General features: G+C 45.7%; 1 protein-coding gene across 1 annotated transcript; it reads left to right on the top strand.

Annotated features, from left to right (window-relative positions):
* The first annotated feature begins 427 nt into the window (after positions 1-427).
* PNPLA2 (patatin like phospholipase domain containing 2) lies at positions 428-26,512 on the top strand. The gene is made up of 9 exons (XM_042814258.1): positions 428-753; positions 13,135-13,367; positions 13,535-13,600; positions 17,322-17,531; positions 18,411-18,471; positions 19,375-19,548; positions 19,971-20,103; positions 20,776-20,898; positions 21,613-26,512. The coding sequence occupies exons 1-9, from the start codon at positions 567-569 to the stop codon at positions 21,875-21,877; spliced, it is 1,452 nt and encodes a 483-aa protein (XP_042670192.1). The 5' UTR covers positions 428-566; the 3' UTR covers positions 21,878-26,512.

The raw sequence follows: 26,512 nt of genomic DNA, 5'->3' as shown, positions 1-26,512 counted from the left end.
AAGAGTGTAGACATAACTGTTTCTTTCCTCCCTGATTTCTCCACTTCAGATCACTCCGGAAAATAGTGGTTCTTGGATGTGGTTTTGCTTTTTGCCTTTGCAAAGGTACTGAGGGGAAAGGACATGATTGTGATTACACTGCTGACTGATGATTACCAGATTGATAGGAGAGAGTGATTTAGTCACAGGCTTGACATTGGCACACGCGAGCTTTGTCACCGATAGATAAACGCTCCATCTCTAATCAGCTCTGGCTGAAAACTATTCCTTATGAACACCACCGATGTGGCATTTTCACTACCCGGGAACGAGCTTCTCCGGAGGGAGGCCTGCGCCTACGAAGTAGAGCTGAGGGCCGGCGGTATCACCGCCCCTCAGCTCTGCCCCTCCACAGTCTGGAGGCGGGGCGCCGTGTCGGACCGCCCCATATAAGCGCGGCAGCGGAGTGGCTGCCGGCAGCTCCGTCCGTTTAGCTGCTCGCGGTTCCTGTTGTCCTCCGGCCCGCCCGCTGACGGGCGGTGGGATGTGAGCGGTGCCCTTCGGCGTCCCCCGCCTTTACGTAGGCCATGTTCCCTTTGGACTCGGCTTGGAACATCTCTTTCGCCGGCTGCGGCTTTCTGGGGGTCTACCACATCGGCGTGGCCAGCTGCCTCCAGGAGCATGCCCCTTTCCTCGTCGCCAACGCCCGGAAGGTGTACGGGGCTTCGGCCGGCGCGCTCACCGCCACCGCCCTCGTCAGCGGCGCCTGCCTCGGTAAGCGCCCGTTGAACCGGGGGGGGGGCGGGTGGTGTCAAGGCGCAATAGGGTTTGCTGCGCTTGGAGCTTTTCCTGTTTATTGTGAGAACAGGAATTGCAGAAAAGCGTCTTGAATCTGTTTACTCTTGCGCTTAGTAGAGAAACAACTGAAACAAGCGTGAGCTGAGTGAAACCGGAGCTGTTGGTTGCTTGAACTCATCTCTGTGATCTCTCCAGAGCACTCCTTGTTCCTCGGGGACAGGTTCTAAAACGTCACCTTCGTGCAGCTCAAAGTTACCTGCTTCTGTGCGGTGAGGCTTGAACTTCTTCCCCCTTAACGTTATGTTTACAGCAGCGACCAATGGAGTGTGGCTGTTGCTCCTGGAGCATACTGGGAGGAAGCTCTCAGCTCAGAGTTCAGCCTGGGGTTTTTAAGGCTGTTGCGCTGCGATGTCAGGCTTTCTCAGGGGTGAGGAGATGGGCATCCTCTAACCCCTTCTGTTGGGGTCCCTTTGCTGGTAGCTGCTGGCATTTGGTTACTCTGCTAGCTGCTGCTTGTAGCGGTGAGCTGACTGCACAGCCTGCTCCTGAGCTGGGAGGGCCTGGTGTTATACTGGCAGAGGTGTGGCACCGACATGAGACAGGCTGAAGGCATTGCCCGAACCCTTTGGCTCAGACACCATTACAGGGCTGAGCAAGTCTCTTATCTTGTCTACCTTGTTTTTGCTATTTATATATCTAGAGCATCCACAACCTCACAGAGGGCAACACCCAGTTACCTGTCTCGTTCCCTTTGAGGTGTAAGGAGAGGCACAAAAAAGGGGATTGAATAAGGGGCCATTTTTAGGTAACGTTTACTGCTCCCCTCGCTGCAAAAATGTTTAAAGCCAGCGAAGGCATGGATTTTGGCTACTCAAATTATGTCTCGATTTTGAATGCTCCTGGGCATTTTATTTCTATTTTTTTTTTAGCTCAGCCTGTGGCTGGCATGTGTCTTACATAAAGAACAGGTGACTTCTGAAAGTAAAAGCAGATGATGGGTGCCCAATTGGGGTCTGGTGTTGCTGCACTTTGCTCCTTTTATAAGCCATTCTGACAGTACAGATTACAGGCTGAGGTCCAGAGGTTGGGGTGAGCTCATAGGGAAGAAGAGGTCAGAGGGAGAAAAGGAGGTACAGCTGCAAACCGTTCTAGGAGAGCAGTTCTTCCTCTGTTGGAGGGTCCTGAGTGGACCTGTGGGCTTTTTAAAAAGCCTGTGGGCTTTTTAAAGCTCATGGCAAATCCTGCTTTGCTCTGCCTAATGTGCTGTCTATTGAATTGGAGCACTAAATATTATCTCTGAATGGATGGCAAGCAGCAGTCTTGCTTATTTAGCTGTGTGTATATAAAGGTTGGTGCTTTTCTCTATCTGTACTTAGTTGTGATCTTAATGCAAAGAAATACTTTCAGAGGAGGAGTGGAAAAAGTTTTTCCTTTAGCGTTTTTTCTAGTTTCCATCATTTGAGACCCTAGCCAGAGAAAACAGAAACTGCCCTGGACTTCAGGATCTATTCATAGACTATGATCCCATTTTGTTTCTTATCCAGTCTTTCTTTTCTGGTCTCTGTGCCAGTCCAGCTTGCCTCTGAGCTGATTCTGATTTCACCCTGAACTGGGAGCACTCTGCTGTTGTTTGCATGTGGCAGTAAGGCTCTGCTGTGGGCAAACACTGAAGTGAATGCCCTTGCCAAATATTCTGCAGCCTTGATTGCTCAGCGTAGACTTTGAAGGCACATTTGAGTACAGCAAGTCAGGAAATATTGGACATGGGTATTAGCTAGGCAGAGGACCTTATTTTGAAATAAGAGACTAGGAGATACTAATAGTCTGTTATGACCTCACCTTGCTCATGTTGAGTACTTTACTATTAATTGTGGGGGACTTGTATTAATTCTTCAGGGCTATGCCAATGGTGTTGACCTGTGTTTGAAGTGTTCTCTTCACCTTTGATATTATTGTTTTCAGTGGCAGGAAAATGCATTGTTTTCTCCACTAGAATAATCTGTGTGGATGCTGGAGTTCATTCGGCAGTCTCCCATGTATAAACATGTTGGTTTTTTAGCCCAGAGACTTGTCTGGGAAATGGGCTTCTGTCAAGCCTGCTTCCTCTGGGCTTGTTGGAACCCAGCACACTAAGAAGTGAGCCTCTGTGTGCCAAGCAAGTGAGAATTCCTTTCCTGTTGGCTTTATGGTCTCCTCCTTATGCCTACCTCATATCCTGTAGCTTTTCACAAACTTTTTGCCTGGGGCTTACCCTCAAGACTAAATTCTGAAGTTGGGGGGGGCCTGGGTGAGTAGAACTGTCTCATGTGATGTGACAAGACTGTCCTTTTCCAGTCACTAGTAATGCTAAAATGCACTTAATGTTGGGTTCCAAAATCTTTCATATGAGAGTAGGGAGATATATTTTTGTTAAGGGCCTGGAATGATCTCACTTCATTGAGCTGCATGGGATTTGGTGTGCTTGCTTTGGAGGCATAATGCCTGGTGTGAATTATGGGATGCAAACCTGTAATCACTGAAAAGCTGTTTTTGAGCTGATGCTTGGGCCCTGGACTGTGCTTGTGATGCTTGTGACTCATAGTTAACCAACAGCATCTCTGCTGTCTGTGCAGCACGTGAGTATTGTCCTGTACTGCTCTCTTCTGAGAGTGGGGGGGACTGCTGAATTATGCCTCTACTGTGGGAGGAGAGGTGGATTCTGCTGTCAGAGGCAAAGCTGCCTGTCAAGCCCCCATCTGTGGGAGTTAGTCCTGAAGTGTGAATCAGCCATCAGTGCCAGCAAAAATAGTAAAGCAAGCTGAGGAGATGCTTCTGGTACAGAAAGGAGCATACATCTGCTAGGTAGAGCAGCATTGTTTGAAATACTCTTGAAAAGCTTTCCATAAGTTGTTTACAAACTCCTGTTTGGTTGTATTTTTTTTTCTTTTTTCTTTTACCTTAGTATCTCAGTCAGGACCAACCTTGTCCCCTGGTAAAGTAACAGTTATTTGATAATCAGGCTTGCTTGTCACCTGTCATCATATGACCACCAGGAAACTATACTGCTGAACTGTAGGAACTCTTTCTATTGAGAAATGGAGGAAGGATGAGGAGGGTAACCCTTTCAGTTACCTTTCAAAATTGAATTGTGCTGCTATCAATGAACAGTAACAGCATCTTTCATTCTGAAATTATTTCTTGTGCATGCAAAGCCTTAAAAGCTGATCACAGAGGTTATTTTCTGTGTGTGGAGTCTAACATCAAATCCCAGATTGAAGGGAATAAATCAGCTTAGTTTCTAATGAGTCCTCAGAGTAATGCCAGTGTATGCTGGCTAGAGCATGAATCGTGAAGTCTATTTTGGGGGAAGCATGTTTGATGCTGCTTAGTGTGACTGTGGGGAGGGATCTGTAGATCTTCCTAGGTGTGTGAGGGAGACCTCCATGGTGTGTGGGAGTCAAAACACAAGTCCCTTCCTGTATCTCCTGCAACGGCCTTAGCTGGGAAGAAAGTTCTACTGAGCTCAGCAGCCCCAGTGCAGTCAGTTGAAGAAGAGATGCATGCACGGAGATACAGAGCTAATTCTCCACAGCTGGACCCTCCATGAAGTGGGGGTGAAGTATTCACCAGCATGGCTGGGGATAATTTTTTTTTTCTTAACTTGGCTGCACTTGCTTTGTTCTATACTTGAGAATGACAACGCAAGGGCTGGGGAAATGGTAATTTCATTCAGCCAAGCTCTGCTGGCTGGGTTGTTAACTGGCCAGTACTTTCCAAGTGAATCCTCTGTGCTTCTGCACATGCTTCCGTTGCCCAATTCTAATAATCTGTCTCTTTCTTTCTGCTGTGTGTTCCTGTAATAATCCTCTTCCTCTTGATACACTGCAAGTTCTTTGAGTAGACCGATAGGTTTTGGAAGCCTTAGCATTTAAAGGATTTAGTACCACTTTCACACTGGAGGCTCTGGCAATGTCTGTGTACTTCTACTCCTGGGGATTATCTAGTTTACAATCCTGAGACAGAGGTGGCAGCTGGTGATCAAGGATCCCATAGCATATGTTAATTATAAGACTTGCTCTTGATGGCTTATTTGAATGCTGCTGATTCAGGGCTGGGCCCGGTGAGAAAGTTATTTTGGTGTATAATTCAGCAGGGTGTGTGTGGATTTGTCCTGTCCAAGTTATGTCATGCATGGAGAAAGTTAGAGCCCTGTTGCAGAGCACAGGGGAGCTGTATCTTAACTAGCCTAGTGGTGTTATATAGTGGGATTGGTTAAAAACTTATCGATGGAAGCAAGCTGGCTTCTGCACATAGAGATGTTTGGTGTATGTGAGCTTCTGGTGGATGTTGCTACATCTGTCTTGCTGCCTTCCTTGCTTCCTTACTCAGCCTTGCAGGAAGATTTGTGCAGGGTCCCATCTCTTAGAAGGGTCTGTGCAACCTTCTGTAGTTGATTCCTGTCCTGCTTACAGCCTGAGTCATCTTGATGTTGCTGGGGGGACTGCTGCTGACATCTGTGGATGAAAGGTATGTAAATCCCCAGACATTCTTGTCATGGAATGCAGCCTGCCTTGTGGTCTGCCTGACATTGCTTCCTCAGTAACCTTCATAAGAACGAGATCCCTTCTTGAAGACTGCTTTGGAGCAAGGCTTCTTGTTCTCTTGCTTGTAATCTGCTCCACTCATTGTTACTATGTGGAAAAATTCAGGGCTGTAAAAGTGACACCAAACAGGTCTGTGTGAGATGGAAGGGCAAAGCCGGCACAGTGAGCAGCCTGCATGGAGCTGCGTGGGGAGGTACTTGGCGTGAGGTGGAGCAGCAGGCTCAGAGCCAGGAGTGGACTTCAGAGCCATTTCTCATCTTCTGCCAGGGCTTGACAGTGCTTTAGCAGCCACACAAGCGCACAGTGGGAAAAGATAGGGAGAAGGGAGTAAGGCTGCCCTTTGATGGCAGAGTCTGAATGCAGGAGTGCATTCAGTTGGGGTTAGACTGAAAACCTCCAAAAGCTGTATATAGACCTAGGTGGTGATGTGCAGTGCTTTGGTGTTGGTGAGCCAGCTGAGGGTAGTTGTTAGTGCATGGTAAAGTCAAGCAAAGCTAGAGTGAAAGCTAATTCTTCAGGCTCTGAAAACAGAAATGAAGACTCTTCCCTCTGCTTTTGGTCTTAATGGATCTGTGGTGCAGGTATTTGGCAAGGCAAGCTAGCTGAACCTTGCTGGCATTTGTCAGCAGGAAAAGCCAAGAGGCTTCTCTACTGTCGTGTAGCAGTGCTCTCTTCCCTTCCAAAGCATCTTACTTCCAGTGGTACTTCCACTGTCAAGTGGAAATGGTGCACTATATCCTGAGGTCTTTGTTGCGGATCTGCCATCAGACCTTGGAAAGTGAGCGTAGTGTATAAAGTTGTGCTTGTAAGTGATAGTTGCTGCTTCTGCACCAATTCCTGTTCAGAGTAACAACCACTGGAGGCTTTGTGGTAGTAGTTTTCACGAGGATAAATAAAGCAAGATGTTCTACTTCTGCCTCTGTATAGGGCAGAGTGTGAGTGCTGTGTGAGTGTGAAATGGCCTGAGTTTGGGTCCAGTTTTCTCCCCCTCCCTTCATGTGATCTCCTTCACTAGCTTTTTCTTGCTGAGTACTTTTCAAAAGCAAGTAACCCAAAGCCCAGCGTTGCTCTGGCTCATAGCAAATAGTGGGAATCTCCTGTCACCACGTGCAGATTAAGTTGTACTCAAACACTGGCAAGGACTGAAGGATGGAGAAGTATAGGACTTTGAGTTCAGCTTGCCTAAGGTGCCGAGCAACTTTTCCCTTTCATGTGCTATTATACCATTTATTTTCTCCCTAAAGCACTGAGCAGAAATGCAATGTTAATCCTTGTATTAGAGAATTACAGTGGAATAAATTAGGCTAGTGGTGATTTCTGTTGTGATTGTGCCAGTCAAAAATCCTGGCTGTCTGCCTGGCCTCAGCTGCCTCTGGGCTTTTCTATTGATTGTTTCCCATAGAAGCTGCAGTGTTTTCTGCTTTTCATTGCCAAGGCAAATGCTCCAGTCCTGTGTCTGCAGAAACAGCATGGGCTTTGGTTTGCAGGGTGTTTGCTAGTTGGTTAGACTTTGCTGTGTCAACATTAGTGCCAGTGCAGCAGGACTGTGTACATGAAAATCTGCACCCCATATCCAGGGTGTGGCAGTAGTGTTGGTTTATCTATCAGCTGGTGCACAAAAAATAACTATTCCTCTTACAGGGAAAAAAAATGGACTCATTCTGTTCAGGGCTTATTTTGATAAATACAGAATAGCCCTCTGCTTTTTTTCCCCCTAGTTTTACTTGAAGCGAACAAATATGTTAATGAGAGGCTTGTGCATCTGAGGCAGTTGCAGTTGACCTGGATTTACTTAACCCTTCTGCTGCAGGCTGCACCTTGGTGCTGCTTGTAGGTTTAGCAATGCTGTGCTCTGAATATCTGGGCCAGAAATTGTGGGATGAGCCCTTCCTTCAGCATCTGCCTCTGGCTGCAGGAGCTGGCTCTACTTGAAAAGCTGTCTGTGTGTTTCCACTTGCCCTACTCGTAAGGTGAGAATGCTCCTTCCACAGTCTGAGAGGGATCCCTGGGAGTTACTGCAGGATGGGCATGAATTGGTGCCTCTTACTCTTGAGCAAAAAGAGAGAGCATTATTTGTGGCCAGGTTTTTTTAGGAATCTCACTTGCAAAAGAGTTCACTTGTTTAGTTCTGTAGTAAAGCCCCAGTAGGAAGAGTAACCTGCCAGTGGAAACAGCCAGTTGTATGAGAGGGTTGCTCTCAGACTAAGGATGTGTTGTGGGCACAGCTGTGTCTACTGCCTCTGCCTTGTCAAAAACAAAATCTCCTTCTTGTGTCTCTTATCTGGATCTAACTCATCAGAGCTGCTGCTTATCTGATGGCAAAATAGTAGAACAGAAGGAATGAGTGAAAACCTTAAATGTAAGTAACATAAATGTAACTCGGATCAACACAAATTAGGGAAGTCCCAGAAGAACAGCTTGTTCTGGTACGTGATGTTTCTCAATATTATTATCAGCTTGTAGGAAGACGTGCACAGATGTGACAAGAACTGCTGCCTGTAAAGGTTACAGTGCTAGCAGCCTTCTCCCAACCTTAAGTTTTTAATAAAGGACAGTTTTACTTTGTGTTAATTAGTGGGATAGATACAACTTCTGGCAAGTAAGGAATAGTTCCCACTGCCACCAATGCTTTTCTAGGATTTCAGCCTGAAATTGAGAATCTGTCTCCAGCTGTAGGATGCACATCACCCGAAAATGTCTCACAGGGGCAGATCCTAAGTTGTTGTTCTTATTTTCTGTTGGCATTAATTTATCTTTTTCATCCCCTCCTTTCTCCTACCCGCTCTGACATCTTCCAAGTACTACTGATGTGTGGAATGAGAACCTGACTACCCAAGTTGGCTTTCTTTCATGTGAAGGTCTGTCTGGTTCTTGTTCTCTTGAAGCAATGGGTGGAAACCAGTTTGCTTCAGCACAAGCATGAAGCTCAGCTGGAGTTGTCCTTAGATCACCACTGTGTTGCTATCTGCTCTTCCTTCTGCTGAGCAAATGGGCATTCAGAGGAAATATCTGATAAAATTGTCTCAGTTAATTATTTCCTAGTGGTCAACTTGCAGACTTCTGGTTCAATGTCTCTTGCTTACAGCTTAATGTTTTTAGGCTGGTGATAGGATTGTGTTTTAATTGGGACTGTATCATCTCCTGGGAGAGGCTGGGCAGGAAAAGCATCTGTTGCTCACTCGGTATTCAGCAAAGAGGCAGAAGCTGCACAGATTGAGCTGGAGCAGCTTGGGGATTGGTAGTCAGGATGAACGTAGGACAGTTCTGATTTCTGTGCTCATGACTACAGGCTGGCTGTTAGCTGTTCCAAGGATGAGTTGCTGGGACAGCTGAAGTAGCAGCAATGAACACGCAACCAAACTAAATTAGCCTTGTGGGCAGTAATGCTGGTAAATTCCTTCTGACTCTTAATCCTAAATTCAGGACCAAGCAGGGGTCTATCAATGTGAAACTCAAGAGTTCCAGTCATGTGAAGTTGCCACCCAAATTGAGAGCAAAATTCCTTGGAATTTTTGGGGCTTTCCTACAGAACATGTGGGCCAAGCACCACACAAACCTCACTCTAGACAGATAGCTGAACATGGGCTCTGTGCAACACCACCTTGCAGGCAGCTCTGAAGTGAGGTCCCTTGTTATGGTACAAAGCAGCTGGCTCCTGTCCTGGAAATCTTGTGGCCAAAATACCTTGGTCAGGCCATTGAGCTCTCCGGAGTGCCATTAGCACCTGCACTTTCTGCTAGTTCTTTTCAGAGCTTTAAGTGTCTGTCCAGTCTGGAGGCTGGGAGATAGGACAGAGGAGAGAGGAGTGGTGCCTTGCTGTTGTGTAGAAAGATTTCTGAGTTCTCGTTGGCTCTGGATACAACACAGGTTTAGCAAGAATCTTTTGGTGCTGCACACCATGGCCATGACTTCCCTGTGTGTACCACCTAGCAACAGGGATGAGGATGCATTCCCTGTATCCACCCTGCACCTGGCCGTGCCGTTCTCTGTTCTCCATCTCTGTTTGAAAGACTTTCAGCTTGCATCCTGTTTACCACCGCTTTAGCTGGGGAGCAGGAATGTCCCTGGCACAGAGGATGAACTTTGTACTGATGTGGAGCTCTTCCAGAGGGAGTTGCTTGTTGGAATGACCAGAATGCCCCTCTGCCTCTTCAGCCTGTTCTGCTCCTATTTTTGTTTCTTTCTTAAGCTCTTTTTTTCCACGTGAAATACTTTATGGGTCATCTGTCCTTTTGGTGACTGGAAAATGGATATCAGTGTGACCTGATGTCAGCAGGCAAGCGTCACTGTGCCCTTGGTGCTAAAGCTCTGCTGCTGGAGAGGTCAGAAGAGGCTCTTCTCTGCTCACCTTCTCCCATAGCAACTGACACCCCACACTGCATCCCACGGGAGGTTCCATGGGATGTTTAACTCTTGCAATAGCCTTCATCTACATGTGCCACACAGAGCTGAAGAAGACTTTGCCTCAGATCTCATAGTTCCAATTAATGGTGTTTCCTGCAGCATCACATCCATTTTGTGATTGCTTTTTAGCTCTTCTCTCCCTGCAGGGCAAAGGAGTAGCAGACTCTCCTTTGGCTGATGGGTTTTTGTATACAGTGATAAATAGTACATTCTGCTGAATGCTTCTGAGGTTAGAGAAGGGTAATTTAACCTCTCTGGGTGGAAGGTGAGGAGGCATACCTAAGAATGCAAGGCAGCGGAGGCTTTGAACCTGGTTCATTTTAGAGTTGAGTGTGTCTGGGAGTGAGAGCCAGTTCTTTAAGGGAACTGATCTCGCCAGGTCAATAAGCTGGAGTGAAACTCTTGACATAGCTTAAAAATGAAACGTGAACCAGCAACTGCCTGCAAGTCTTTTTGCTTGGGTAGCTATATTCTGCTCTTTCTAGTTACTGCAGGAGGGTCGCAGGCTGAACTTACAGATGCTCTGGCCTTCCTACCCCAGCAGGTGGTTCAGGACTGAGCTGTCTGATGCTTCCGTGCATTGTCACAACCAGGAGGATGGCCCTGCAGTATTCAGCCTTGTGGTTAGCAGTGTGTGCTGGCAATCAATATGAACTCTTAGAGATTGTCGGTGTTCCTTACAATGTACTCCAAAAGGGAAAAGAAATTTCATGTAGGTTTTCCACATGTCTCTATATCCTGAATCACTTGATCCTTCAAAAACTGTGAGAGACTTTTTCTGTGAACTGGAATCAGCACTGGGCTAATCCTGGTAAGAGCAGACAGTTTGTGGCTGACCCCTGCAGGATTTCTTTCTCTGCTACTTCTCATTCAGCTGCTTCTCCCTCTGCAGGTTATTTTAATCCCATCCCTACCACAAAAGTTGTTCCAGGAAAACCAGCTCGAATTCTGCTCACGCTCTCACCTCCTCTTTCTTCTCCCATACTAGTTTCCAGGAGGGCTTCTCATGTGTCATAGATTTAGCTATATAAACTTGACTCCTTGGCTGAACCCTCAGCTGACCTCATTTCCAGGAAAACTGGTGGTGCTGCGGATCACCCTGTACCTCTCTCAGCCTTCTGTGCTATTCTGTATTCAGTCATTCAGTTTTGGTGTTAGTGAGCTAACAAGTCCAACGGGATCACAGCTGCCCTTAAGCTGAAATACCTGAGGAGCTGCTTCTTACAATCTGTTTATATGTACACATAAAAAAACACCCAGCAATACCTAAGATATTAAACAAGTGAAACTGCTGACTAGCAGTAATTCTTATTCTGTCCTGTTTTCCCATGTCTCTCCCACATCACTTGGCTGTGTGATGATGGTTGAGCAGGTAGCTGCAACTGAAGTTCTTCCTCAGATGTTGAGACAGGCTGTTTCCTGGTGCATTTAGGTCTTCACAGTTTTCTTCAGCAACTTCCAGCTCAGGCTTTTGCTCAGACATTAGTCATAAGCTGCATTTTATTGGGGTTGTTTTCAGTACCACTGTCAAATCTTTCTGCAGGCAGGTTCTAAGTCTGAAGGCATGTTTCTTTAAGGACCAGCTCCTCGGTCACCCTCCCAGTGCAGCTGAGTTTCCTAGGATCATGTGGCCAAGGTGCCAAACTGGTGTTCTTTCATTCTTTTTGGTTTTGTTGCATGTTATTTGTTCACCTGGTAAGATGCAAAAGTATTGTAGGGATGTAGTGCTAATGTCACAGTGCTTGTAAGCCAGCCCCACAGAAATGAGTTTACTTAGTGTTGGGAAGAAACTTGAACCATGCAGCTACTATCTGGAACAGGCTGGGCTCAGTGGCTTACTGCTAATTGAGTAAGTAAGATCAGAATTAGGCTGCTAAACGTTACTTTAGGAAAGAGCAGAAGACTGGGATTATAGTGCTAAAAATTGCTTCAAAGAAGGGAACTTGGATTTTCTGCTAAGTTGCTACCTCACATTACCTAAATCCTGACCCCAGAGTTTCTGGTCATGGCCAAGGGTCTCATTCTGAACTTGCTTGAGCTGCTGGTGTTGCTGGCTTTCCTACGCACAAAATCACGTTCCCGGGCTGCATTAAGGGAAAACATGTTGCTGGCACACGTGTGTTGCAAAAGAATGGGATGTGTCAATACAGAGTTGAGGGTGTTGTTTCCCTTATCTCTATTAACCTGGGTCTAACTTGGCTGTGGTTGCAGGGCTGGAGAGGGAAGACAGGAAAACAGAGAGGTCTCTAGTCAATAGAGTTGGCTTGAACTGATAGCAACTTTCATCTTTGTCCAAAAACCAGATCTCAGTTCGATTGCAGGGAAGATTTGTGAAAACATGGCTGTTTTCCTTCTGTTTCTGTGGTTCTTCCCTTGATAATTTTCTCAAATATATAATAATATGTCTCTGAGAGCGCAGTGATTGCCTTGTACTCAGAGGAATGCTTTGTACCCCATTGTGACTAGGAGATACATGGTGAGGCATCTGACAGTGTGTGCAAAGGGCAGTGTGCGGGGTGTGGAGGGTTTGGCTTGGGTTGGTGGTTTTGTTTTGTCCTTTGCCTTCTTTCCTACTGCAGAGCTGTGGTCCTCTTGGCAGACTGGACTTCCAGTGACCGTGAGATAATGGGTTTAGCAGCTGCCTTTGCTGCTGTGCAGATGAGCTGCTTTCTCTTCTGTAAACCCAGCTCGGTCACTGAGGGAAAGTGTAAAGCAGGCATGCCTTTGTGAATCCTGCTTCCCCACAGGGCCTGTTTCTAGTGCTGTGAAATAGGGCACAGAAGAGACAGGGCACCAAATCCTCTCTAAATCACCGATTGCCTAAAGGAGCATAGCGTCCATTTTGCTCACCTGAGATGTGATTGACATTGCCAGCAGAGCTGCGATGATGGATCACTTGGAAAGAAGTCATATTCCAGTCTGCCTATAAGCAAAAGTGCCAGTAGATGGTGTTTCTCATGGAAAAAAAAAAAGTGGATGTTTTGGAGTGGATTTAGCCATGAGCTCAATTGCAACAAAGCCCCAAAATAACCTCGTTTTCTGTTTTAATCTTTTCACCAGCCCTCTGTTGTTCATTTAAACAGGACCTCCTAGAAAAGCATGAGGCCTTAGCCAGATGCATGTCATCCTTGGCTTGACAGAGCATATGTGAGAGGAGGGTAGTTGTTTGCAGTGCAAGTTTGTGAGTGCCAACACAGCTAGTTTCTGAGACTCAGTAACTGTGCCTGTTGTAGCCACTTATCTTGAGTTATATCAGCAAATAGGGAGAAACTTCACAGCAAAGCTGTGTACAGAATTTTTCTATATCTAATTTTGTGAAAATGGCTGATTTTTTTGCTACCATTTCATAGTGCAATTTTTCTCATTACAGGTGAGGCTGGTGCCAGCATTATTCGAGTGTCTAAAGAAGCACGAAAGAGGTTCCTGGGTCCACTTCACCCCTCTTTCAACTTGGTGAAGATCATTCGGCTCTGCCTGTCCAAGACTGTGCCAGAGAATGGGCATGAGGTGGCAGCAGGACGTCTGGGTATTTCCCTCACACGAGTGTCTGATGGAGAAAACGTCATACTGTCAGACTTCCATTCCAAGGAGGAACTGATTCAGGTGACTTGAAGCTTATTGCTGGGCAAGAACTGCAGACTGTTTTGTTTTGCGTTCGTCTCCAAATGTCTTTCATAATGTGGTATAATTCTCAGTGTGTGTCCATATGGAGCTCTGATTAACTCAGTAGGCTTTGATGTCATTCTTATGTGGATCTCTTTCTTCTTCAGGCCTGTGTCTGCAGCACCTTTATCCCTGTCTACTGTGGGCTGATACCTCCAACGTTGCGTGGAGTGGTAAGACTCTTAAAATATTTCTTCATTAAATTACGTACTAATAAATAAGACAACTCTGGGCAATTCAACTGCCTGTTACATAGCAGCAATTATCCTGAAGAAGCATGAGAAATTCCCAAATAAACAATATTAGTGAAAGATATGCCTTGTTTTCAGGTCCTGCAGTTGGCTAAAATGTCCTGAAGTCTGGTTGATGTAACTTAAGTGCTGGCTGATTTAGCAGGTTTAGTGGACAGTTACCCTGGCTTCTTGGTGAAACCCTCCAGCACTGAGGCTCTGACCCATTGTTCATGTGGAAAGAACTTGTTTCCATGGTAGAAGCTATGTGTTCCTTTCCTACAAGCCTGGTGTCCTTTGAAGATTTTTTTACCAGTGCTGTTAGCTGGCCTCTTTTCCGTGGCGCTCCTCACGTCCTTCCTCTGAGAATGTTTTATCTGCATGTGCTCTTTTTATTTTCCTGTTCAAGCAAGCATCCAGAGCAGTTTCTCCCTTTTGTGTGTTCGTGTTAGAAATAAAAATGCTTGAAAGCTGCACAAGGCTGGAGAATCTTTGTATATAGCAGCAATGCCTAAGGGCCTCAGCTGAGCTTGGGCTTCCGTTGTGGTGTGTGAGGTAATGCACTGTAGAAGACAGCTTATTTGCAATCTAACCAGTTGAAAGGTTAGAAAAAGCTGCTGTTCACATCTGTGTGTCCTGCCTTCCCACAAAATGAGCTGATCAAGATGCCTCAGTCTGACAAGGTATCAAATCTGTTAGGTGTCCTACAAGTGAGGTCGGTTTTGCTCCTGCATAATATGCAATGAGACTGTTTTTGTATTGTGCAAGCATGTTGAGCAGAGAAATTGATCTAGAATAAATGATCAGTGTCTAGCCCTTCAAAGAAATGACAGGATCATGCTGGTTTGGCATTTGCTTAACAGCTACAGTCTGGATTTTTGTCCTACAGCTGGTGGGAATGTAGCAGAGGCTCTTGCATAAGACCTCTTTGGTGTTAACTGAGGTGAGCCTGGCTCAGGCAAAAATCACAAAATTCCAGAACAGTGTACAGCAATCGGGTTATGAAATTAGCAGCTGCTCTGGTGTACCAGGGAGTGAATTCTCATGTGAAGTTTCCACTTGGGGAAAGCCAGGGCCTGGGGAGGGTAGGCATGGGTGTGGGATGAGAGGAGGAAACTAATTTTTACCTCTTCCCCAGAAAATAATGAGTCTTTCTATTTTTGAAAGTCAGTATGGTGAGGTGAAAGGCTAGATTAAATAGGGTATGAACTTGGGAAAAGGCTTTGAAATGGGACTGCATGGTTCCTAGCACAACTAATGACTCTATTTACCACAAAACAGAATGGCAGGCCAACTCAACTCACAGGTATCTGTTTTCAAGGCAGTATGTCTGTGGAAGTCACAGTGTCCTTATCAAATTAGTTCTTTTCCCTCCTGTTTTTCCAGTATTTGCTTTTTGTAATTCTAGCCTCCTTATGGAGGGGATGATGAAGGTGGGTGGGAGGGAAGGAGAAATGAGTTCTTAAGTACTGAGGAACTAAAGAGTCAGTTACTGACCTGAAAACATGCTCTCTAGCTGTGACCTTTCTGTGGCATGTGGGTGAGATGAACCCTTAAAAAGAGTAGAAGAGAGCTAGCTGTTGTTCTTGTTGAGTGCAGGTCCCAGGGATGGGGAGGACTCAGTAAGAGAGTGGAGCTGGGGACCTCAGAAATAATCTCAGACTGTGGGCTGTCCCCAGGAGTTGCTGCTTACACCTGCAGGTAGGTTGAGGCTGCAGCCAGTGGCGCTGATGGTGCTCGTGGCATTGCAAGAGACTGTGGAGTGGTCAGCCTTGGATTGGTGGGAGGTTCAGGTAAATCCAAAGAAGTGCTGGCTGACCTTGAGTAAGAAGCGTAAACAGTGCTGCTTGCAGAATGGGCCAGAAGGCAGGGTCTGAATGTGTGTTCCTTGATCTCAGCGCAGGGTTTGGCTGCTAGCTTTATTGTAGGCGTCTTTCAAATAACATCTGTTAGCTTCTGCTACCACCCTCTGGAAAACTTATGGTTCTGCATCCTTAGCACAGGCTAGCTTTGTCTCAGCTGATTGGCCAAAATATTCGTCTCTGCCTTCTTCAGGCAGAGTGAAAGTTGCTGTTTCCAGCAGGGTGCGTGTGTCCTTGAGTTCTATCTCGTCCTTCTACCTTCTTCACTCTCCAAACCCAGGTAATGCAGGAGCCACTACCCATGTCTGTCTTGATACCGTGTTTGGTAACCAGGCCTGACATGGATGAAATGCTCTGTGCTATGAGTTAACTGTGGTCTGTAGCCTACAACTGGAATTACAAGCCACTTCTCTTGAACCTGTACACAGAGGTAGTCCTGCAGTTTAGTTTGCCCTCTTGAAGCCCCCTGTGTAGTCCACTCTGATCCTGTTGCTTGGATGGGAGCTGAATTCTAGCTGCATTTGCACGCTTGAAGTCCAGGAGCCTATGAACTGTTCTTCAAGCTCTTACAGCTTACCTGGAGAGGTCAGCATGTGTGCCTTCCAGAGAAAGTGGCAGGCACTCTCTAGGCAAAGCAGGCAGTGTTTTCCTAAGTTTTCCCAAACTGTTCCGTGATTCTGTGGCTGTGCAGCGAGAGACTAGTATCAGTGGTCAGACTGCCTGATAGGTGAGGCAAAGCAGGGTGTAGAATTAAAGCACATCCTTTTCTGGTCAGCATTTCCCTAATTTGCTGGGAATCAGCATCTGTCAGCTTTGCCTTTTGCCTGTTCAGCTGCCCAACCAGTGGAGAGCTAGGTGTTACAGCTGCTGCTTCAGGGGCTTCGTAGCTAATGCACACTGATTTACTTCTGAATCCACCCAAAGGAAAGAATTTTTAAACAGCAGATCAACTCTTCTATAAAACTAATCATTCTCATTTTTGTCAGAGGTGTACAAGAGCTCAAGTCTTGTTTCTGTAAGGATCTCAAGCTTGCTGCTCTCTCAACTTGACCAGTGTCTCCATCTTCTGCATATGGCTTGCTCTGCCAGAGCCCTCTGATAGGGATTCTCTTGCTCAGCTCCTTGTGCAATTATGGTACATTAAAGAATACTTGGACTACATACTGCTGGGTTTGTCCTTCCAACAGGGGGAATGGAACTGTTTATAGTACGTATGTACAGAACGTTCTCTGATAAGAACTCCTGTTAGGAGCAAAACCTGAGTCCCTTGTACTCTGTTATCACACCAAAGCTAGCGGACCATAAACGTGTACCCATGTGTTGGAATTCTGCTTGATTAGCCTCCTAGCAACAAATAAAGTGTTTTCCTTCTTAGTTAACAAACTGTGACAGTGGGGACCTGTGTTTGAGCTATTCTTTTTGAACGCAAGTAAAAATGTCTCGCTGTCTCAGTGTGACAGCTGAGATCAGTTTGCATTGCAGGTGGTTGTTGGTGTGTCATACTGTTGGAATGAATGTGACTCAAACCCTGTGGCAGATCTAAGTCAGCAGTCACACAAGTGAATTGTGCTTTTGTCATTGAATGCTTGTGGTCAAAACACTCTTTCCTAGGAGGAAAGTCACATAGCAAAAGGAGATGATACTCAACACAGGTGTGCTGTCACTACTTCCAACTCTCCCAGCTCTGGTGGATGCTGTTCATTCTTTCCCAGAGTTTTTGGCACGGATGTGAATGGGGACACAGAGCAGAAAAGCTTGATCAATTACGAGAATAAAGAGTGCTTAATTTCTCTTTATTTCAGAGATATGTTGATGGAGGAATTTCTGACAACTTGCCACGATACGAGCTGAAGAACACGATCACGGTGTCTCCGTTCTCAGGAGAGAGTGATATCTGCCCACGAGACAGTTCCACAAACATGCATGAGCTGAGAGTCACCAATACAAGCATCCAGTTCAACCTTCGCAACCTCTACCGCCTCTCAAAGGCCCTCTTTCCTCCAGAGCCACAGGTGAGGTTCTTGGCAGTATCAGAACTTGGGGGAAAATGGTTAGACACTAACTGTCATGGGTGCTAGACACTAACTGTCATGGGTGCTTCAGCAGAAGAAGATTACAGGCACTTTTCTTTTTTTCTTTTCCATCTATTTCTTTGCCTTGACATTTAGTAATCCAGTGACTTGGCAAACCTTGAATATCTGCACAAAATTGTATCAGTGGCTTGCTTTAATTTTGCTACTTTAAGATCTGTAATCTGTTCAAGAAGATCCCCATGCGACTCTTTGAAGTGGCATTTGCCAGGAAGCCAGGCTCACTTCTAAATAAGGATCTATCAGCTCTCAGAACTAATGTGCTCATGAGGGTTTTTTTAGAGGTCGTGCTACAGGTACCAGCTCAAAGCCAGAAAATGTCTCTCCTAAAAAGAGCCAGAAAAGCAGGTGGCACTGCTAACAGTTTTGTGTGCTTCTGCTTCTGAGCAAATGCAACGTTAGACCTGGCATTTGGGCGCAGTAAGCATGCACCCACATCCTGAATCACTTGTCCAAGTTTTATTTGCTCCTTCTTCACTAGTCTTGCTGGCTTTGTGCGTGAGCACAGCAGCACTTCCTGGTGTCTGCAGGGAAGTATTCTGGGCTACTTGCTGGACTGAATTCCAGGCAGCTGCCTATAGCAGTGACAGCTGAAATGAAGTGGCCGCAACTCCAAGCTTGGTATTTGGTAGTATTCCAACTTGAATTATCAAGTGATGCTCATATCCAAAGCCTTCATGTTACAACTCTTATTCATGCTCAAAGCAGGACAATTTCTCTCAAGTCAGCATTGAGCTGAGTGCTTGCTCTGCCCAGCTGAAGCGCCTCCAAATGAATTGCTTTTGCTTACCTCTGCCATAGGTGCTGCGGGATATGTGCAAGCAGGGCTATCGGGATGCGCTGCACTTCCTGAAGAAGAATGGTAAGGCACTGAGTGTTTGTGGGGTGTGCTGAATTGTCTCTTGGGTGCCAGGCTTTGTGACCTGGCCCTGAGGTTAGTTAGTGGTGGGTTTAAAAGGTGGAAGGACAAAACTGATCAAGGAGCATGATTCAGATATCTGAATGTGGAATTTCCACTTATATGGATATTTTAGCTCTTTAGGACACACAGATGGACTAGATACCTCTTCATTGCAATACAGAAGGACTCTGACTACATTGAGGAAAGAGCAATGGCTTGGGCACGACTGAGTGTTGAAGTTATGTAGTGTGTTCCTAGTGTTACACCAACAGAGTGTATTGCCGTTTGGAGTGTCAGCCGATAAGCCAGTGCCCTTCTGTGTGCAGCTAGGGTAAGCCTAAGGAGGCAGAGCAGTGCAGAGTGCTGGCACGCCCTCAGCAGCCCCCAGGGCATGGCAGTTTGACGCTTTTGCAAATCTGACGTTCCACCCCTGGGCTTCCCTGCCTGCGTTGAATTGCTGTTGCAGGCTGAGGGTGTTTGATGCCACCTAGTGTCGATTTAGCAGACCAAACGCATTTGTTTGCTTTGTGGTGTGTACTTGACTAGGATAAGAGCAGTCATGCAGCTCTGCGGATTAAGCTGTGGAAGGGGAATGTGAATTGGTTGCTGATGAAGTATGTAGCAACAAAACCCTATGAAACGGCCCTCTGCAGTGTGTGGAGGGGAAATCTACAAATTTCTGGTGGGGGGGGAAAAATGATGATTAAAGCAGTCGGATTTCTTACACGCTGTGGTAAGCATTGAAACAAATGAGAGACAGGGTGTTATGTCCATCTGTTTGGGAGGTGGGTAAAGTGAAGAGTGATATTTTAAGTGCCAGGCAAGAAAGTGTAGCTAACTTGTATAATCTTTATTGCTTCTCAGGTCTCCTTCACCTTAATCGTCCAAGTCCTGCTGGTCCTCTCCTTGCAATAGAAGCCCCTCCAGGAGAGAAGAAAGAGGAAGAAGAAGAAGCTGAGGACCAGATGGAAAACAACACCGCCCTTGCTGTCGTTGAAGACCACATCTTTGAACACTTGCCTCCCAAACTGAACCAAGGTATGGTCCAAAGGAAAAGAACCTTTGCTGTTTTCGTGTGCTACATGGTCTGTATCAAAGGACTGCTGGGATGTGGGTCTTGCTTACCAACAGTATCTGGGGATTGAACACCTGCTGGTGCTTAGATAAAGTAAGAGCTTGGATATGAAGGTGTGGAGGCTGAACTGGGAGACGGTGCCTCATGTGACACTTCTACACTATAAGGCAAGGATAGGATCTTGATGCTTGTATCATTCAGGAGCTCAATAAAACGACAATTGTTGTTCCTCAGCTGTGCTCAGAATTGCTATCCTAAGCTAGACTTGATTTAAAAAATAGAAGGTGAGGAGGGGCGACTACCAGGCTGGGTAACTTAAGAGAGACTGCAGGAAAGGGGTAGTCCCAGTCAAGAGAGATTCAGCCATGTTCTTTTTTGTCTTCAGCTCTTTTGGAGGCTTGTGCTGAAAGAAGAGGTTTCTTGACTGGTATTAGCAACACGCTGCCTGTACGTGTGGCCACTGCCATGATGGTCCCCTACCTGCTGCCTCTGGAGTCTGCTGTTTCCTTCACTGTCAGGTGTGCCTTCAGCTGTTTCCTCTGGTTGTTTTCTATCTAGTGCAGCTGAATATTTAATGTAGCTGGTGGAAGCAGGTTCCTTTCTAATGACTGTAGTGCCAGAGTTCCTGGGGAAGGAGCTCATGCTACTTAACAACCATATGCAAAAATATCCCTACCTTCATGTGTAATTTAGCTGCAGCCAGTACTGCCAGCTTGAAGTAAGATTGCTGCATGCTGGAACTTGCCTTAGAAAATGATATATTTCAGAATCTGGAGAAAAGCTTCTTAACTAGAGGAGCAGAGATGAAAATGAGAATCTCATGAGATGTGACACTTTTGAAGTGAGGGGGGAGTAGTCCCGTTGCTTCCAACTCTACACTTATGCAGCTGGGAAGGCAGGTCTGTCAGATGTGTTCTTAGTACAAAGTATCCTGTGGAAGGCTTCTGAAAGGAGATGGTTTGTGATGGACTTAGGTTGGGAAGATACTCTGTTGCTGAAAGCAAATGAAAAATAGGGAGGGCACAGATGTAAAGATTAAGTCCTGCACTATTCTCATCTTTCATAGCTTCTCCCATTTACTTTTATGGGTGGTAGTGTAAATGACCTGTACAGTAACCGCCACTGAAATACTGTGCTTCCTCCTATCCTTTGTACAGTTCAACTAATCTTTGTCTCCTGTCTCTTTCCAGGTTGCTGGAATGGCTTCCAGATATCCCTGAGGATATTAGATGGATGAGGGAGCAGATAACTGAAATCTGCAACTATCTTGTGAAGAAAGCCAAGAAGAAACTGGGCAGCCATCTTTCAGCCAGGTATGGCTGTTTTCTTCCACAGCTCTGTCCTGTAGGGGAACACCCAGTTTTCCTTTCTACCTCTGACTTCTATAGAGTCCACTCCTTAACTGTTCAGTAGACATGGTCTACTTCTCTCTTCCCATTACAGGACCTTCATAATGAAGCTGTTAGTAGAAAACAGTAGAACAATAGAAGATGTATATCTAATTGTAATATCCTAGCTTATTCTACTTTCCTTTTGTGGAAGACAGTTGTGATGTTTGTCAGTCTGGGGTCCCCAAAACATCCCTTCTAAGGGTTAATTGAGCTCAAATGACTTTTTCTGTCTCAGGATTTAAGCTTGGTTTGGAGTGGGGATGCACTGGAGTGGCCAAGAAATATCAGAGAATTTCCCAAATGTGGCAGAGTGCTTTGGATCTGTGTGTGGGTGTGTGCCTTGGCACCAGCTTTTCTGAGCTGAATTCCCTACTGTAAGGATGAGGCAAGACTTGGGTGAGAATAGGAAAATATTACAGTAGTAGGCAGAGGGTCATAGCTATGATTCAGATCCTAGCACGAGAGACTGATTCTTCCTGCAAGAGCTCATGATCTGAATAATTGGGAGATGTGAAGGACTGTGGCCATGCAGCCAGTTAGTGGTGAAATGGAAACGTCTCTACAGTTCTGGAGCTCTGGTCTGGTGACCTGCTCAAGCTGTCCCACATACTAATTCTTTGCGTGTCTGTCTTTCAGGCTTTACTATCATCTTGAGCTTGGTGGGCCCCAGAGCCTGCCAATTTCTCCAGGATCTCCTTGTGGTGAAGCAGTGCCTTTATGGATGAGAAGCAACCGTTCCCTGTCCGATGTCATGCTGAAGTGGGAGGAGTACCAGCGTCAGCTTGTGATGGGCTTACTCTGCATCAATGTGGACATGCAGGCATCCCTCTTCCCTTGGGAAGGATTTCAGATGAAACTTCCACATTTGGACTGTGCAAAAGAGTGCCTGCCACTCTTCTGAGCCTGCTGTGCGGAGGGGGTGGGGATGGGTGGGAAGGGAAACAGATAAAGAGTGAGACCAGTCTTGTCCCTTGGCAGCAGGCAGCCCTGTGCTCGTGAATATGCTGCAAAGGGGACTTCCCAGGATGGAGACTGGTGGAATTGTCTGTAGCCATTTATTGCCTGCTGGGTTGTGGATGAGTAATCTGTGTCAAAAGCACAGAGGCTGATCCCTTGCTCAAGACTTGTGTTGAGGCTTGGCCATGGCCCATAGCCATGCTGATATTGATAACCCAGCTGGGCTATCCCAAATAATGCACTTTGAATTGCCGTTGGCTTTTCACCGCCAAATGATCGGGATGTCTGATGCTCTCAAGTTCTCATAGCTTTTAGCTTCCTTTGGCTCTTAGAGCACATTAATCTGTTTTTTCTCAAGTCATCTGACATCCCTTAGGTCTTTGTGCCGCTGAAGGATAAGTAGTCTCTTGCCAAACCAATGTTCCAAATCTCCTTTTGACTTTATTCTTTGACACCGGATCATTGTCTTTGTCTCTTAACTGCATCCCCACTGGAAGCCAGAGCTGGCCCTACTGCAGACTGTACTGGGGCCACAGAAATGTAGAAAAGTAGTGTGATTATCCTGGTTTATATTGTTATGGACTCTCCCTGTGTAATTTCCATTTTGATAGAACTTTGGCAGCTTGAACTTAGAGTGTTAAATGTCATTGAGCTTATTTTAAAGCAGTAACTTAGGCTGAGTTTTTTTCTTTGAGGAGTTCGAAGCCTCATTCTTGTCACTGCTAATGGAATTAGTGTGGGGTCAGAGTGGAAAAGCTCAGCCCTACTACGTCAGGATCAGTTCATCAGTTGACAGTGGGGAAGGAATGTGAAGTGCTTATAGGAATGTGAGATTGTATGGGTCATGTTATCTTTGAGAGATTGGTGGTAGAGTGTCACAGCACGTTCTGGGAAGGTGGCTGCCTTTGGCAGGGGTTGGGCTTCACTCATTAAGGGACCATGCAATGGAAGGAAATTCCGAGTGGGTGCCACGTAAGACACCTCCTGTCAAGCAGGGACTTAACTCTTTTATTTGAGGATTTGGGATGAGAAAGATTCAGGTTTGCAGTTATATCAGCCTCACGGTTTGCCTCTTATGTTGTAGCTCACTGGTGCAGCTATGCAGCTGTCTATAGCAGGAGCACGAGAAGAGGAAGTGAAATCAGCAGTGCTGGTGCATGTGCCAGTCTTCTTGGAACTGACTGTGCTTGTCTTGTCCCTTAAAAAGCTGGAGCAGGTCTGGGTTCTGCCTTATCAGTAGCAGTCTACTTGTGATTTGCTGTGCAGAGACATATGCTCTCTGTTCTTCCCAGGATGAGATCTGGCTTCCTGTGGGGTTTGCATGTACTTCAGTCTTTGCACTGTGACACAAAGCCAGCTCCTGGTATCTCTTTCTGCAGCACATCTTGCTGTGTGAGGCATCTTCTACCTCTCCTAGCACAAACAGTATGCAACTAGCCAAAGCAAACTTATGCCCTCTCTTTTGGGGAGCTTCAGCACAGGGTGTCTAAAGCTGGTACATAGTCTGTATGTGGAACAGTAATTTATAATGCTCTGTTTTCTCCCTTTGATTTAAAAAGTGAAAATATCCTCAGAAACTTTAATAGGTGGAGAAGGTAGTGACTCTACTTAGTTACATCTCCACAGGCAGTGTGGGTGAGGTGGTGGGTGCTGTCTCCCACCAGCATAACTGTGCCCTGAAGAGGTTTGAGTACTTGTAGCAGAGACTGATTAGCACAGAGCATTTCTTCACCAGTGGCTGTTGCAGTCTGGGAGGCAAGACGGTGGGCAGCTGTGATGCTGATGCTGTCTGAGAGACACCAGAACAAATACTAACTTGTGGCTGAAAATATCAGCCCACAGTCCTTCCTGAGTGTAGCTTATCTTGTGTAAAACAAGGGCCTGCATAGTTTATGAAGTAGGCCTGCACTTACAGTCAGATTTATTCTTAAGCTTCACATAGTTAAGGCAACTAGGGTGTAGAGGAATCACTGTGGGGAGGAAGAGAAAAAGAATATAGAGGATTCTGAAACCAGATTGGGAATATAGGATTATAAAGCATATTGGTCTTGTATTTTTATTTTTTCTAAAGCCTGTGGGACAAGCTGAATGCCATAAATGTGAAGGTGAACCAGCAGCCAACTATTGTCAGTTTGTGACAGCAGGATATGTTTGAGATAAGGTGTTTGTGATATGGTGTGAGTGCTTATTGTTTTCCACTGCTCTGGGCTACCTTCTCAGTTTGCTGAATGTGCATCTCCTGTCCCTAGTGTACATGGAGCAATTGGTGAGAATGTGTAGCTGTTTAGTGGCATGAAATTAAAGCATTGCATCCAAAAGTAAAGCCAGAAGGGTAAAGCCAGACGAGGAAACCTCGTGCTTAGAGGCTGCTGCCCTCTTGGCTTTGCCTATTTGTGTTAACATAAGGGTGGAGAAAAATGATTGCAACTATTTTTATTTTTTCCTTCTTTCTGGACTGGTAAAACCACTGACTGATTTATGTAAACCACTAAACTGAACCAAATTCTTTTGGCAATAGTACATGCTAAGAAATTGCAGCTTGGCATCCTCAGCCCCTGCTTTCCTCTTGTGTACCACACCCAGCTGGGCTGGTGCCACTGTCTTCCAGTGCTCTGATCCAGAAGGTTTGCTGATTCTGGTCCACGCATTTCAACAGAGTAACTGCTATGGCTGGTAAAAGGCCTGAATTTCATTCTCTTGCACCCCATCTGCTGTTAGCTCCTTTCTGAGATGTTAATATAATAAACTTTTGTGCACTGCTGACTTTAACCACAAATCAAAGCCTGGGTTTAAATGTAAAGGCCTATCTCTTCTGTGAGGAAACTCCTGTTTTCCCTACGTTAATTTGCAGGGTGTGGAAGGATACTTGGGAAAGTACCACTCTCTTAACCCTCTTTTTGCTTGTATTCCCAAGTGGCTGTTGTGTGACAGCTTGTTGGTTTTGTAGATTCAAGCTCAGGTAAAGAAAGTGATCTGTCAAAAATAAATACCGCACACTGCCCTCTGCTTCCTTAGGAAGAGTTTCATGATTTCCTTGAAGTTCATCACAGACTGCAAAGGATCAAAAAGATAAGATCTTTTTGTACATCAGCAAGCTGGAAGGAGAGAATGTGTGGTTGGGAAGCCTGCTGGTAGTGGCCAGGGCCTGTGCTCTCTTGTATGTGGTATTTGAGAAGTCAGGATCCTGGACCAAAAGTTCATCTTGCAGCCCACATCTGAAATCCTTATAATATTCACTTGAATTTTGCAAGAGTTTCAACCCTTGCAGTTTCTATTGTTTCACTTAAAAGATCTGTGCATTCGGGAATCCATTTTTTTTTTTCTTCTTCCTATGATACGGATACTACTTGCTGCTTTTAACATGGCTAACAATCAACTTCTTCTGCATCTAACAGGTCCCTAACCTGTACAACACGTGGTTCAATGCTGTGCACAACAGTGTGTATCAATGGCATGCTCTGTAAACCCCCACGCATGTGTGGTGTTTTGGATTCGGTTTGCTGCCTGACCTACTGTTAATAGTTCCACAGGTTGGTTTTTCAAGGGGTAGGAGGAAATTCTTCTGCAGACTGTCAGTAGGACTTAGGAAATGCTTTCTCGTGACTTCCTGGGGGAAGCCGTGTACATGCAGCACTCAGACTAGAGAATAAGAGGGTGTTGCCATGTGCCAGCTCTGGGGTTCCCCCAACTTCTTAGATGCTTACCACTGTTTTTGTCCATTTTAAGAATATAATCTAATAATCCAGTTTCCAAGCTTTCACTCCTTCTCTTGACAGAAGAGCTGTCACTTCCAAAGGAATTATGGAAGAAACCCTGAAACTCTCTGCATGCATTTGTGTCTGTTTTCCTTATGGGTCCATTTCTACAAAGAGTAGGTGTGGGTGGCAGTGCTGCATGTTGCCAAAGTTTGAGGGCCTTGTCAACAGTTCTTTCCAGCAGTTTTCTCGTCTTCCCTTTAAAATGATGAGAGAATGGACCACCTTGGTTGATCGCCACACCAGCCAGTTAGTTTGTGCCAAACTCACCCTGTGCCTTCACAGTGGGTTCTGCTTGCTCTACGTCCCTGAATGTGTCTGCCTTTCTGAATGCACCAGGACTTGTTCCTTCTCTTCCTCCTTTCCCCTTGCCCACCCATGGGACACTTCTCTGCGCCCAATCTGCAGGACGGTCTCTAACTGCATCCATCCTGCTGTGTGGCTGAGATAGAAACTCAGCCAGGACTCTGCTGTTGTCGCTGAGTTTAAGAAGCCCCTGAGGCACACCAATGCGTGTGGAAATCCTGTGGTAATCACTGATGTCAGAGCAGCAACTTGACCAGCAATAGCATATGCAAGTGATGTTATTTACATAGCAAAGTATTCAAGTAGTGTTCTCGGTAATTTTGAAATTACAGTATTAAACTGATGCTTTTTTTCCTCCCGTTTCCTTTTTCTAATGTTTTCTGGAGAAAAAAAGTATTTATTTTGGCAAAAATATATCTTCTAATAAAAACTTTCTCAATGTACTCACCTGGCTGCGGCATATTGTCTGTTTTGCCCTGTAAAGGTACATTAAATATTTCTGACTGTGCTGTATGCCG

Source organism: Centrocercus urophasianus, unplaced genomic scaffold, assembly GCF_019232065.1.
Source record: "Centrocercus urophasianus isolate 14NV4802_14NV808 unplaced genomic scaffold, USGS_Curo_1.0 seq_14, whole genome shotgun sequence".
Lineage (NCBI taxonomy): Eukaryota > Metazoa > Chordata > Aves > Galliformes > Phasianidae > Centrocercus > Centrocercus urophasianus.
This window is presented reverse-complemented; position numbering and strand designations above follow the sequence as displayed.

Bases quoted from the DNA above. Each gene is read 5' to 3' on its own strand.
- PNPLA2 (XM_042814258.1), top strand. From the start codon at position 567: ATGTTCCCTTTGGACTCGGCTTGGAACATCTCTTTCGCCGGCTGCGGC. The intron at 13,368-13,534 runs GTGACTTGAAGC...TTTCTTCTTCAG, and splicing joins CCAAGGAGGAACTGATTCAG to GCCTGTGTCTGCAGCACCTT. The intron at 18,472-19,374 runs GTAAGGCACTGA...ATTGCTTCTCAG, and splicing joins GCACTTCCTGAAGAAGAATG to GTCTCCTTCACCTTAATCGT.